General features: G+C 40.2%; 2 protein-coding genes across 2 annotated transcripts in view; one reads left to right on the top strand and one right to left on the bottom strand.

Moving 5' to 3' along the window:
• The window catches only part of ARHGAP28 (Rho GTPase activating protein 28), a 75,129-nt gene extending 67,183 nt beyond the window's left edge, over positions 1–7,946 (top strand). Inside the window, exons 11-15 of the mRNA XM_009640489.2 lie at positions 1,147–1,344; positions 2,071–2,214; positions 4,400–4,554; positions 5,976–6,040; positions 7,855–7,946. Coding sequence (XP_009638784.1) covers positions 1,147–1,344; positions 2,071–2,214; positions 4,400–4,554; positions 5,976–6,040; positions 7,855–7,946 — 654 coding nt within the window. The remainder of the gene's footprint in view (positions 1–1,146; positions 1,345–2,070; positions 2,215–4,399; positions 4,555–5,975; positions 6,041–7,854) is intronic.
• A 5,521-nt stretch (positions 7,947–13,467) lies between these two features.
• Positions 13,468–14,530, bottom strand: part of LAMA1 (laminin subunit alpha 1) — a 90,080-nt gene continuing 89,017 nt past the window's right edge. The window contains 1 exon segment of the mRNA XM_035895931.1: positions 13,468–13,628. Within this exon segment, the coding sequence (XP_035751824.1) occupies positions 13,468–13,628 (161 nt within the window).

The raw sequence follows: 14,530 nt of genomic DNA, 5'->3' as shown, positions 1-14,530 counted from the left end.
GTGCCTGGCAGCCCCCAGACATGTCATCAGGTCCCCTGCTCACCAGGACCCTGCAGTCCCCCACCTCTGAAAGTCTCTCACTGGTCAGTTTAGATAGAGCTTTATGAGTCCAGGTGCCTTCTTTACCTTTATTATCTATACAATAACAAGGGACAAGAATAACAATCCTCTTTAAAGCATTTGGAGGTCTACTAGTGCTCTGTGAAGAACGGGCATTATTTCTTTTACCAAAGTCCATATCAGTACAGAACAGTATATGTAAAATGCATGCTAGATGAGTAGTCTTAATTATTACTAGGCTTTTATATGAAAATAGAAGTGATGACAAAATTGAATGCATCTCTACTTGCTATCTATAATGAGATTTTAGAAATTTCTTCAACACAGTTACTGTTTTGTAATTCCTGGGTTTGTAAAAATGTTTTAATTGCAATGTCAGGGTACAAAGATAGTGGTTTTAATGGTATGGTGCTGCAAAAGGACTCCTTGGCAGACCCCAACTCTAACTACAGCTGCAATCCATCCTATTCAGTCACTCAAACAAAATTCTGAATAAACTGCCCAAAAGGGAAATGAGTTTCCTTTGAATCTGCTATGCATGTGCAGAAGTGACATCAACGAACAACCACTGAGCGCTTCTTGCTTTCATTATCCCAGAATTAAAGTTTGGGGGATGATGGCAGAAATTCCTCAGATTATATCATATATGAGACTGGTGCACATTTGAAGCTGATCACCCTAGTGACTGCCATATAAAAGCCTTGGCCAAATACATCAAAATGGACACCTTGAAATCTATGAAGAAATTAACTATTTCATTGCAACACCTTTCTATCTTTCCTCAACTACAGGATTCAGAGCCTTAGTGCAGACACTGTACTTGACTTATAGATTTGGGATTATGCCCTAAGTGATAGATAAATTATTAATGCGCATTTTGATGACATTAACTGTTTCTCTGTGATTGACACAGGTGGTTGTGCCAGCAAATATCAGGGTAATCCAAATTAGAATGCAAAAACCCCTAAATTTCACTGCCAAGTGCAAATATACCAGCTTTTGAGCCAGACATGTGCATTTGAAAATGCTGCATTTAAGAAATAAACTCTTTTGTGAGACTCAGCATAACAAGTGTTGTTTTTCCAGGCCTTTCTTCAGTTCCTGAAGAAGGTGGTTGCTAATGAAGGGAAAAATAAAATGAATTTGTGGAATGTTTCTATGATTGTTGCACCAAACCTCTTCATCTACAAAGGGAAACGTGCAAACCAACAAGAAATGCAAGCAGCTGCCACCACAGCACACATTGTGCGGCTTTTAATTCGGTACCAGGACATCCTGTGGACAGTGAGTAATGCTGGTTGCCTCTTTATGGCTCCAGTACAGAGAATTATTTTGCTATATGCAGCAGCTCTGCAGAAATCAGAGTAAACTGACCTTGCTAGAAGAGAAAGTTAGCTATTCTTTGGAAACTGGCTGGAGTCTTCTGTATCTAGAATGAGACAGGGTGACAGATACCTCTGGATGGAGATTTACCTCACCTATGTCATGAAGACATCCATTTTAGCACAAACTGCCCTCTGGAGGTACCTATCCCACACCATTGCTTATACAGAAGAATGCATAGGAGAATGATTTAATCTTAGATGCCCAGGTGAGATACCGAAACGTGAATGAGATTAAATGACTGTTTAAAGTCTAGCCCATAATAATATGGGCCAAAAGCATGTACTGGTTGCTGGGCTTCTGAAGGTTGGCACGAAGATGACGACAGTCTCAGTTCTTTTCCTCATAACAGAGGGAGGGTATGACAGGGATTGCAAAGACTACCGCCTAATAATGTTCCTACGACTGCAAACATGACTAAAAAGCTTCATATGGTATAAAAGGTGATCTACAGTTTCACCAAAGGAATAACTGTGGGTTGTTAGAGGGAGCTACTAATTGCATGTATCTTCTGGGAATAAACAGAGCTTCATATGCCTAAAATGTGGTGCCTTTTTAAAGCCTCAACACCAATTTTATGTCAGGGAAAATTATTGTATATGCTCAGCTCTGGTTCCCTCCCTTTAGGTCCCATCCTTCCTGATTTCCCAAGTCAGAAAAATGAATGAGGCAGCAATGAACAACAGCAAGAGGCAGCTGATGTTTGACAAAGGAGTGAGAAAACTTCTGAGGAGAAAGACCATGGAACGGGAGAGACCTGAAAGACCAGAGGTGTGATAAGAATATATAATTTTCAAGGGCAGCTTTAACCAGCCTCCCTCCTTTCTTATCTCATAAAAGCTTCTGGGGTGGGGAGGAAATTTTACAATACAAAATAAGCTCTATTTGGGAGCTATCTTGAAAGATGTGCTTCCCAGCATCCTGACAAGACAAAGCTTTGGGGATTGATCGAGAAAAGGTGAGGGAGGCAGAATGAATTCCAGCAGCCCAAGTTATAAGCTGTTACAAACACATGCTGGTTTTGTACCTGTTTGATAAGAAAATAGTCATATGTGGACTGTCCTTGACAGCAATGATTGGTAGATATTCAACAAATGTGTGGGTCTATAGTTGAGTAGTACGATGGTCCATATCAGGATTAATTGCATTTACCCATGCCCTAGTCTAGGCCACTTGATATTCTCCTTGCAAGCTTTAGTTTTACAGTTTTGCACTAACTTCCTAAGCAGAGAGAAAATCCATTTTGCCTAACATAGACACCAAAACTGGGTCTAAATTTTAAGTACCTAATGAAGTAGTTTGTGGTGTTATTCCCTATCTAGTCAGAGGAGAGAGGTGGGTGCTTTTGAAGATTTCTAGAGCTCCAGGTGCAGTTCAGTCTTAGGAGAGTCTGATACAAAAATCTTCCTTTGGAGGTCTTAAAGCCACCAACTTTTCTCTACTGCGTGGATATGGAGTTTAGGAACTTACTTGAGGTATGCTACTTCAATAGACACCTAAAATTAACTTACATATTAGGTGTAAGATATAATTCGGGCAACAAAGCATGTTGTTTACACATGCACAACATATACAGTCCCTATAGCAGCTTATGTGTAGTATTTCCATGTAATAACTACCATTAATAACCTGGAGAAAAAGTCTTTAGAGTCCTCCATGGCGGTTTAAAAGAATGGAGATTGATGAATTTTAAGAGGAGTAATCAAGGAATTGGTCAAGGTTTCTATAGTTATTGAAGAACAGTCTTGAAGAACAAAAGAAAAGACCAACTAGGAAGGAGTGATATGAAGAGACTATAAGAAATAGAGAATAAGCCACCTAATACAGACAACAGAGAAAATGCAGAAGGGAACGTCGCGGGAAAGAAAACAGAAAGAAAAAGGATATGTATGAATCGAGAATCCATGTTAATTCAGGTTTTTTGAGAATTAATTTGCCAGCATTGACTGAAATATATTGTGGGAAGGACACACATTTGTGCTCCAGATGGAGACATAGATGCTTGTTTAAAATGGCGGTGTAGACTACTGTGTTGCAAAAGTCTATTCACCCTGGAAGAAATGCAGTGAGAGCTTCTAAGGAGAGTCAATTACTGCAGTCACTGCACCTTCGGGAAGGCAAGTTCATCGATCGTAGTAATTGGCTTTGCATCTAATAAAAACGAGACTAGCCATTGCAGGTAGCTGAAATATGAAGGGTAAATTGGAGGCAAACTCTGTTTGGATAACTGAGTTGAATTTTGAGAGCACTTAACACAGTCCCCGGGTCTCAGATGTTCTAAATTACACAGGGACAGAGACTGCAGAGACTATTGTGCTCTGCTCAGCATGGTATTAAGTGGATTAGAACTGGAATGCAAACCTTGCTAATTGATTTATCCACCATTAATCATGGAAGAGTGCATAAACTTCATAGATGATCATCTGAACCCTACACAAGGTCAAATTTCAAATTAACAGAAACCATATGGTACTTTGATATTTTACGGTACATAAGCTTCGATCCAGTTGAAGCTATAGGAAGCAGAAACAGAGAACTGGATCTTCATGCCTCAGCAGAATTTCATCTTTAAAAGGAAGATCAGATATTCCTAGTCATTTTTATGTACTTTTAAATAAGCCATTGGTTCACCAACAAATGTTAACAGAAATAACTTAAAAAATCTTACATAACAACTTGGCTCAATATTACTGCAGGCAATTAAAACTCAAGGGCTGTACTTTATTCTGCATGAGTTTATGTGATGCTTATCAAGGAGTTTCTGTCTTTGTATCATGCCTTATTATACTGTATCTATGAATTTGTGTTTGCATGACTGTAAATATGGGTTTTGAATAATTAAAGGAATCCAGGACAGTGATTTTTGCAAGCAACCTCAATAGAGTTGCAGAACTGCTTCTGAACTGAGCTACAGCAATAGTTGCCTGCAACTTACTCTACTGAATATTGATTTTAGGGAGCTGTCACTTTTCCCCCATACCTGCAGTCTGACATACCCGAGGGGGTGATAAGAGTTTATGCTCCACTGCATTCAAAAGTCTCTATGGCAATTCAACTCAACAGCCAAACAAAAGCCAAAGACATCCTGGCTCGATTTCACTGTGAGAACAGGTGGGTAAATCAGAACATTTTGTTTTTCCTCAGCAATAATGTCAGAACCATTAATGAATAGATTGTCCCCTTTTCAAAGACTCACTGTGTTACAAAAACTCTTTTTCTAATCTAAAATTGCTAATTTATGGTTACATGGTCGAAGAAATTTTAACCACTGATTTTATTTTTTATATTCTACTTCATAATTGGCTCCTATACAGAATCAATCTGCCCTCTGTCACTACTAAAAACATAAATTTTATAGACTTGCTGCACAGAGAACCAAGAGGGAGTGTCTTACATCTGCCCATAAAATGCTAATGTCTTTTTTTCTGTAAGATAGTAATTATTAACAGTTATGGGAAATGGTGAATTGTATCTGAAAGTCTTTTCTACAAAGTCTTCTCATGTTACCACATAACTGTCTTTAAATACATAATAAAAAATAAATAGGATCATAGAATCATTTGGTTAGAAAAGACTTTAAGATCATTGAGTCCAACCATACCTGTCCACTACTAAACCATGTCCCTAAGCACCTTGTCTACCCGTCTTTTAAATACCTCCAGGGATGGGGACTGAACTACTGCCCTGGGCAGCCCATTCCAGTGCCTGATAACCTTTTTGGTGAAGTATTTTTTCCTAATATCCAACCTAAACCTCCCGTGGTGCAACTTGAGGCCATTTCCTCTTGTCCTACCACTTGTTACTTTGGAAAAGAGACCAACACCCAACTGGCTACAGCCTCCTTTCAGGCAGTTGTAGAGAGTGATGAGGTCTCGCCTCAGCCTCCTCTTCTCCAGGCTAAACAACCCCAGTTCCCTCAGCTGCTCCTCATAAGACTTGTGCTCCAGACCCCTCACCAGCTTCGTTGCCCTTCTCTGGACACGCTCCAGCACCTCAGTGTCCTTCTTGAACTGAGGGGACCAAAACAGAACACAGTAGTCGAAGTGCAGCCTCACTAGTGCTGAGTACAGGGGAAGGCTGACTTCCCCGGTCCTGCTGGTCACACTATTTCTGATACAAGCCAGGATGCCATCGGCCCTCTTGGCCACCTGGGCACACTGCTGGCTCATATTCAGCTGTCTGCTGACCAGCTCCCCCAGGTACTTTTCTGCTGGGCAGCTCTCCAGCCACTCTTCCCGACGCCTGTAGCGTTGCATGGGGTTGTTGTGACCTGAGTGCAGGACCCAGTACTTGGCCTTGGTGAGGCCAATATAACGGAAGGCTTACATACACAAGGCTTAGATAATAGGTGGTTTAGTTAACTGTGACACAGTAACCTACCTCTGTAGCAGCGCTACATTTGGTGGAAGTCCTTGCTTTTGATAAGTATGTTCACAGTGGCAAAAATATCAATTTTCATTTTAATGTAGATGGTGTTTGATAAGGCAGTGGTTATAACAGAAAGACAAACTGAAGGTTTTTTTCTATCCTAGCCGTGGTTCATCGCAGAACGTGAGAGGCCAGATCCAAAGTTTACATGAAATTGGAGGAAATATAGGTAGGTCTCATTTTTGAAAATTCAATTCTGAATGTCCTTAGCCTCCTAAAACACCTCAGGGCAGTGCTGTTTTCACAGAGCCAGGTCTCCCCTACCTTCCAGTCCATCTGCAAGAAAGGAGCCTGACCCAAAAGCTGTTAAAATCAATCTAATGATTCCTCCCAACTCCAGCATGACTGAAGGAGCACCGCACCGGAGATAGCCACCTGATAGCTGGATCTCAGCAGGACTCCTGACAGTCTTGCCAAATTCATCTGACCTTTCACTTACCTCGCTCGCTCTCATAATTGAGCATTTTTCCATAGAGATCCTTAAGTCTTCCCTCACGAGCACATTCCGCCTCACTGTCAAGCCTTTTCCCAAGACCTATTTCTTCCTCGCTGTATTTAAGTGTTAACCTCCACAGAACTGAGGCTTCAGCCCCTGCATGTATGGATGTACTATACTCACACTAATCCATGTGCTTTATTTAGATTCTAAATTCCTTGCAGTAGGGATTTTGGCTTCTTCCCTGTTTCATGCAGTGATATTTTTGTAATAACAACAGTGGCTTGCCACACAAGTTCCTGGCCTAAAGGTCAACCCCCAGATTTTAATTTGCTATTGCACAGTCCTGACTCTCTCCTTTCTCTATTCATACAAAAATTCTGGGTGCTCGGTTAGAGTCTTTTGTCAACTGCCTGATTAGATTATTCCTTAATTCTTCTAGATTCAGCTCCAAACAGTTTCTGTAAAGTTATTACAAAACATCACAGACTTGCTTCAGCAGCAGTCAAGAAGTAAAGTCTTTATTACTGAAGACATACTCCCACAAAGCTAAATTTGATTAGTGATTTGTTTTGCCTGGCTAAACAGGATGACCAACCAATGCTAAAAGAGGAGAAGATCCTAAAGGCCTTGTGAAACCATTCCAAGAATTCCCACAACGTTCTTTCAAAAATCTGGTCATTTAATTTGCATCTTCATTTTAAATTATTTTTATAGTCCTAGAGTACCTTAGTCCACTGATTATGCATTAATTCATTTATATTGCTTTCACTCAAATAAAATCACTTATAAGTGACCTTATAAGTAACCGTACACAAATTTTACCATAATCCTTTGTGTCACAGCAATGTAACCAGTTAAATAGCTTCATCCCCAGCGTAAATGCAATAAAGTCCAACAAATCAACTCAATTAAGAGGCACCAAATGCTGCTTCTTCCTGTGGCAAAGGCAGCACCACCCGACTCCTAGTCCCCACCTAATGAAACCCTCAAATAGCCAGACTTCAGAGGACTCTCTTTCTCTTTTAACCAGCAGAACCACAAATGCCAAAACACCTCACATGATCCTTGTATTTCTTTGCAAGATCCTAGCTGGATGGGAACACATGGTTTACAGAGCGACTTTTTCAGCATTTAAAAGTACTGTAGAAACAAAGTCACAGAGTTGTAATTCCAGCCCAGTAAATCCAAAGAAATACCCCCACCCCCCCATACTGTGGCACTTACAGTAATGTTGTTGTTAATGCTTCTAAAGAAACCATAACATTTGTTCACCATTTGACTAAAGGCCTTGTCCATAAGTCAGTGTAATGCAGGCCACCCTGCCTGGAAGTGAAAGCAAATTCATGGCTCTCACCGAGTGAAATCACTGGCAAATTTACCAAAGCCCCTGTCTGTATCCAGGCAAGATGTCAGCCGGACACACCAAACTAGGCTCGCTACGGGCAAGCCGGAGACACATTCAAGGACATTTTGACATAGCTCTATCTCATTTACTAATGTGCTCAAAACATCCTGTGATTCACAGGTGTCGATTTCTGTTTCAGGTAAGCACTGTTTGGACCCCGATGCATACATGTTAGATGTTTACCGTGCAAATCCTCAGGCAGAATGGGTGATAAAACCAAAAGCAAGCTGAAGCAGAAGGCTGCGGCATACTGGACAAAAGCCAAATGGACAACAGTAATGCCTGTCATTTCAAGCAGCTCTTGGCAGAGATGAAACAAAATGGTAGCTACAGGATATCATTCCTTCCTACCGTACTGTCCAACTGATGTTCACCACGTACTACTTTTGGTATAAGCATTATCACTCCAGCTTCTGGACCATATGAAAATATCACATCAGTTATGTTTTCATATGGATTACACTTGCGCCAGTTGGCCCAGGAGTTAAGGAGGACGGACCAAGGTACGGAGGCACAGAAAACAACCTGTCACATACGGAGTTTTTGTTTCCTGACCTGGTGTTAGAACATGAATTTTTTTGAAAGGAAGGAATCCAGTGGCATCCACAAATGTACGAAACACTACCTACCACAGCGCAACACAGAAGCATCACAGAGACGTTCAAGAAGAGAAGGTATCTGTCAAGCACGGGAGAGTGGAACTCGACCTGCAGCGGTGCCAAGACATAGCTGCATGACAAAATCAAACCTTTCTGCTGAAAGTAAACCTGTACAGTGTGCATTACTGCGATATTTATCTCCCTCAGTCACTCCTCATGAGTACCTGATGCTCCGGGAGGGAGCCAGGAGGAAGAACTACTGTAGAGACAGCCATACCGCTTTATGTATGTACCACTGTATATATTACTACCAGTCTTCCAAAATCGTCTGTCTGGACGACATTACCGTGTGCAATTGTAGCACCACAAACCATTTTCTCCTTCGTTCCCCTGTCACACAGACAAACTCGGGGAGACAATGCTAGGTGAGAAGGGGCATATTCCCCCCGGCTCCATCTTTTACTCGATACTCTCAGATTTAAGCCTGTGTAATGCCGTAATATGAGATATGTGTTAATGGTGCCACTTACAGCCATCACCTTTTTTGTTAAACATTATAGTTTCTTAATTTGTAACCTAATTCTTTTTCTTTTGTTTATTTTAGCTTTAATATGTAAGCAACTTTCATACTATTCAGCTGCATTGAGAAAAAGAGATCTTTGTCCGGATCTTGCATAATACAGCATGGAGAAGAAAAAGAGCTTCCAATAAGCAGAGGGATTTAATACTCTTATTTAGTATTTACACATTAGCGTCTTAAAACCATAGCCAAACTAGGCCCACTTGTGCTGGGGGTTTTACAAACACATAGCAAATTGCAGTTTATGAAAACACCCAGGCTGACAAGAGAGCAGTGGGCTGCATGGGGACTGCAGCACGGCAGACGTTACACTGTATGTCTAGTTTGTAGCCAGTCACAAGGGCGAGCACCATTCTCCACCTAATCCTCTGGTTTTGGGCTATACTTTGTAGAAGTAAAGCACGTTTGCTGAGTAGGGAAATCACAAGTCTCTGGAAAACCACAAGTATTTTTTTCATCTTTGTCTTACACAAAAAAAGGGAACTAATGCCTTCAACCGCACTGCAACGTCTCCATCATTGGATGACGATACTGCACAATGAACTCACCCAGAGTCTGAGCAGTGGGTTTTGTTCCTGATCCGGACACACAGGTGAGGCAGAAGCTGGTGCTCTGTTTATTAGGTAGCAACGTAAAAATATTCTGAACCAAGTCCTCCAGGTGAACATAAAATAGGCTGTCCTGCAGAGAAACCTGTAGCTTGTGATGCTCTGCTGAAGCTGTGTGATGAAGATTTTCACATTCTGGAAACCCCACTTCTGGTTCTAATTTAATCGTGTTCTCCAGTAGTTAACTTTCATTGTCAGTGTTCAGTAAAAGAACTCAACATTGAATCAGTAATTTTGCTAGGAACAATGATCTCTACAGAGGGTAGATCCTCTCTGTCTTACCTTCTTGAGATAAAAAGTGATAAAATTGAGCAACATTATTCTTTCATTTTCTTTAGAACAGTGAACTTTTTAACTTTCCAATCTTTTTTTTTTTTTTTCTTAATACTAATGCATGCACAGCTGCAACCAGGTTAAGACCAGGACAGTTGTATTATAAAATAGGCTGCTTATTTTGTCAACTATTTATTTTAAGTACATGAGCGAGAGTAGATCTGTGGTTTGTTCACAGGACTAAGCATAAATGTTTTGTCACGTGCTTTGTTCCTGATTGCCTTCAGTCCCCTCTGCGGCAATGGACAACTCTTTCTACTATGATGCCCTTTTCTTTTAGCTGTAAAACAGGCCTAGTTATTCCCTTATAAAGTCAACATGAGATAATAAAGTCAAGTTAAATTCTGCTCTTGGATGCAGCCAAACAATTCCCTGAGCAGAAAGAGGAGCTATAAACATCCGTCTAGGAAGGACAAACTCAGCAAAGGGATTTTATGTGCAAAGTGCTTTGCATACGAAGAGCATCATATAAATGCTAAGCATCATTGTATTTATAGCCAACGAAAGAGCTTTTATGACTATACAGAAAGCCTAAACATTAACTAAAGAATTTGAAACGTTGTAGCAAATGAGGTAACTTTCTATAGTACTTTCAGACAAATGCATTGACCTCCTCCGTCTCGCCCACTCACTTCACTCTGTTCTCAATGGCCGTGCGAGGGAAAGTGCAGAGCACCCATGTGCTCCCACTGACTTGCTCAACACGTTCTAGACCCTGAAGTGAGGGCTTCATCAAAACTATTTCTGAAATAGATCTCACTGTATTCTCTACAGGATAAAAGGGGGTTTTGGAAGACTTTCACCTTTTACCACTTTGCAGCTTAGGAAAGCCAATGAAATGGGATGATGAAATGAAATCCATCCTGTGAACGCTTGTTCTGCCAATTGCCTATAACTTTACGAGACACGCGTATTTAGCAGATGAACTAGATTCTACGTGCAGTGCCCAGACTACTACAGCACGGCCAAATACCTGTTGTCTCTGACACAGAATGGCAAAACTCTTTTTTGATTCAAATGGACCTAATGACCCACGGGTACTGTGGTTAATACTGTTACACATTAAGTTGGTTTGTGTTGTGGTACACTAACTTGATTTAATGTGCAGCCGACAGAGTGAACAATCTCTACCGCATTTTTGAATATGAGGTCTCAACTTTAAGCCTTGTATTTCAAAATGATGGTGGAGGCACCTGAATTTTTTTTCCTCCTAGCAGCAGTTGATGTTGAAACCAAGTTATGATAGGACTGTCACCTAACAAAAAGCAACGTATGTGGAAAGCTATTAATCAGAAAGTGGTAGCAAGCAGGGAGAAACTTACTCAGCAAACACCAAAGAAGCCTCAAGCAAGCGTTTATGTACTCCGTGGTTCTACAAAGACAGCATTTTGCATATCAACACAGAGAGAGAGCGGACTGCAAGAAGTAGGTATTGGAAACAGACTGGAATGCTCTAACCTGTTTACGCACCTCATGTCATTAGAATGCGTGTGTGTGTGTGTGTGCAAATGTGTCTGTGTCTACGTATAATATTAACTACCTCACTCTGCATTTTCTGGGAAAAATGTTTTGGCTTAAGAGGTTTGATATCCCAAAACTTTCTATTATTAATTTCACCTCTCCACTTGTCTTCTACATTGATAAAATGTTTCTCTTCCTAAGGGGCAAGATTTGGAAATTAGCAAAATATATATATACACACACACACTAAAGGACATATTTCAGGAGATGGATGACATTTTATCCAACCCATTTTGCCTCAATTACTGCTTGTAACGTGAACCTTATGAGATCAGATCTTGGGGTTAATAGATAAATACAAACACATTGTGTTTCAGTTTTTGTTTTTCAACAATTACTGCTTGTAACGTGAACCTTATGAGATCAGGTCTTGGGGTTAATAGATAACAAATACAAACACATTGTGTTTCAGTTTTTGTTCTTCAACGGCTTTGCATTAACGTGTGTCTTCTCTGGAAAATAATACTATGCCAATAATCAAAGCAAAATGTTTGTATGTATGTTTCCCTTACAATCCTCATTATGTTATGTGTTTTGTTGAAGTAAGCCCACACATAAGCGTATTTGTACAGCAGAATGTGTCCATTGTATTGTATCCATGTCAAAAATAAAACCAATACCAACAAAGCAAGCTCTTCAAATCTAAACACGCGGTTTTCAGACAGAAGCAGGTGACAGAAATTGCAAATAGCAGTAGTGAATCTGTTTTAAAAGCAAGTCTGTTGTTACAACACCTGAACAGCTAGCTACACAAAGGACGACATTCTGCCATCCTTGCTCAAGTGGAGCAGTTCTCTGCACCAGGAGCTCTTCTCTTGGACTACCTCGATGCAAGGTACAAAACGACACTGCTTGGAAGCCTGCCTCATTGAAATCAATGACAAACTGCTCTGGGGCTTCATTTGGGCCAGTATTTTTTAAAGTAATATGAAATACTGACTTTAGAATGAATTGTAAAAACTCATAGTAAAAACCAAACAAAATTGTAAGGGGCAAACAGAAACACTGCTAGTTCAAAGAGAAAAAAGGAGATGGAAGTGACTTGTAAAGAACTGTGTTTATTATAGATGCATCTTCAAGTATGAGACATGGTTGCCACTGCTCAATGATCTGGCCCGCTGATAAATGGATGCCTTACTTGAGTCAGATCGAGTGCATGTCCCCCAAACCTGGATCAAGCACACCTACTGGAAGCCTCATTTTAGAAACAGAGGCAGACACAGTAGGAAGAGGTAAAGACAGAAATGCTGACTGGCCTGGAATTAAGAATCACAAAGTGCCAAAGGTGCTTCCCTGTGTCCTGTAAGAAATGCTGTTCTCCCAAGACAGATGCACTAGTTCTCGTTGCCAAAATGCATAGTTGTTCCCAAGGCAGACCCAAATCGTCTCTTCACCCACACAACATTTCATACGCATCTCTGTGCTGTGGAGTTGCTGCTTGCCCTGCAGCTGATTACATGAAGCATAAACAGGAACATAATCCTCCTAGAAAATGTGGCTATAATAGGGGGTGGAAGCACTGGATGTTTAGGCAGAAGGAAAAGGGATTGGAGCTACCATATAAAGTATAAATAAGAAAATTCTATTCATTAGACTCTGAACTTGAGACCTTCAAAGTTATGCCTTTAGTCTCCTGCTCCCTCTGCTGGGCTCTACCCACTTGTACTTTTCAATTCTTCACCTTCAGGCTCTTTTTCTTCTAATGTGAGGACAACTGAACTACATGAAATAATGCACAGTTTATTGTAGTTTTATTATGAGGTCCAACATTATTACTTTTTTATAAAATGACCAAAAAAAATATGAAATATTATCAAGTAATCAAAAGAAAACATACTGTAAACACTGATTAATAAAAATTCCCAAAAGAAAAAAACCCAATTAATGCCATTAACATTGTAGTAGAGGTATTTGTTGTTTAAAATTGTTTAGTTAAAATGCAGACATAGCGTTTCTGACTAAAAAAAAAAAAAAAAAATGACCTGAGTTGGAACACAACCAGAAAATTAAAGAGATGCAGGCTCTCACCAATTCTTCTTTTCATTACAAAATAAGAATGAAAAATAACAGATCAACAAAAAACCCTCAGTCCAGACAGGCTTTTCTGCAGTTCAGTGCTCAGCCCCAGGGCAAGAATGAGGAAACACTCCACGCAGGTCAAAAGCTCTGCTGAAGTCAAACAATTCTGCCTGTTGGCCCTTGGTCAATACGAGGTTCCTCAAACAACCATGGAAAGAGCTCTTGCTTGTGAGGCAGTTTTGCTTCACATCAGCTGAAAAACAAACATGAAATATGTAGAATCTATTCCCAGTGAACTGAAATGATACAAAGATCCAGGTTATTATTCAACTGCTTCCCCTCCCTCCCAAATGAGAGATTAAACCAGCACCTGAGGAGCTCCAACTTCCATTCATGTTTGGATGATCTGGGGACATCCCACCATGGGCAGTCACTGCTGCCTTCAAGTGTAAGCCATGCACTGGGAAAACTCGTGCAGAGTTTGCAGAAATAGTTTGTCCCAGGGAACAACAGAGGGGAAAAGAGAGGAGAAAGCCACTCTACATAGGTGTCTTCCAAGTTAAAATTGAAACTGGCAGAATATGAAGCCACAGCTGAGCTGTACACGGTCATGGACTCCATTGGCAAACCAAAACATGATGTTGGTAGAGTCCAGCTCTTTTTTCTCCACACAACCTGTGAAACAATTAATTCCATTTCTGCAGTACTCAACTAAACTGAAGAATTTCTCCCTCCTCTATGAACCCTTATCTTTTCAGATGGAGTACTATAAGAATAAAAGAACAATTAACATCAGATTGCCCTGTTGTAAAAAAAAAAAAAAAAAAAAAAAAAAAAAAAAAAAGGTTCACAAGATGCTGATAAGGCCACTTTGGTATTTGAGGAAGGCCAAATATTAATCAAGATCTGGTTAATTAGCTTTAATTCATTTTCCATAAAGCACCAAAACCTTGTCCAACAGGAGGCTTTGTAACATTCCAACCTATTATCCCTAAAGCTTTCTAAATATTTAAAAGCAGAGTTTACCCTTCAGACGTCATCATTCTGTTTTCACACAAATGGAAATATCTGAACTGATAAACTCTAACAGCTGTTTCGGAGACCAATGCGTATGGGCATTTTATGCTATGTTTAAAAGCATAAGATATTCAAAAC

This window comes from Egretta garzetta, unplaced genomic scaffold, assembly GCF_000687185.1.
Source record: "Egretta garzetta isolate BGI_Z169 unplaced genomic scaffold, ASM68718v1 scaffold160, whole genome shotgun sequence".
NCBI lineage: Eukaryota > Metazoa > Chordata > Aves > Pelecaniformes > Ardeidae > Egretta > Egretta garzetta.
Note: the sequence above shows the minus strand (reverse complement) of the source record. Positions and strands in the feature narration are given on the sequence as shown.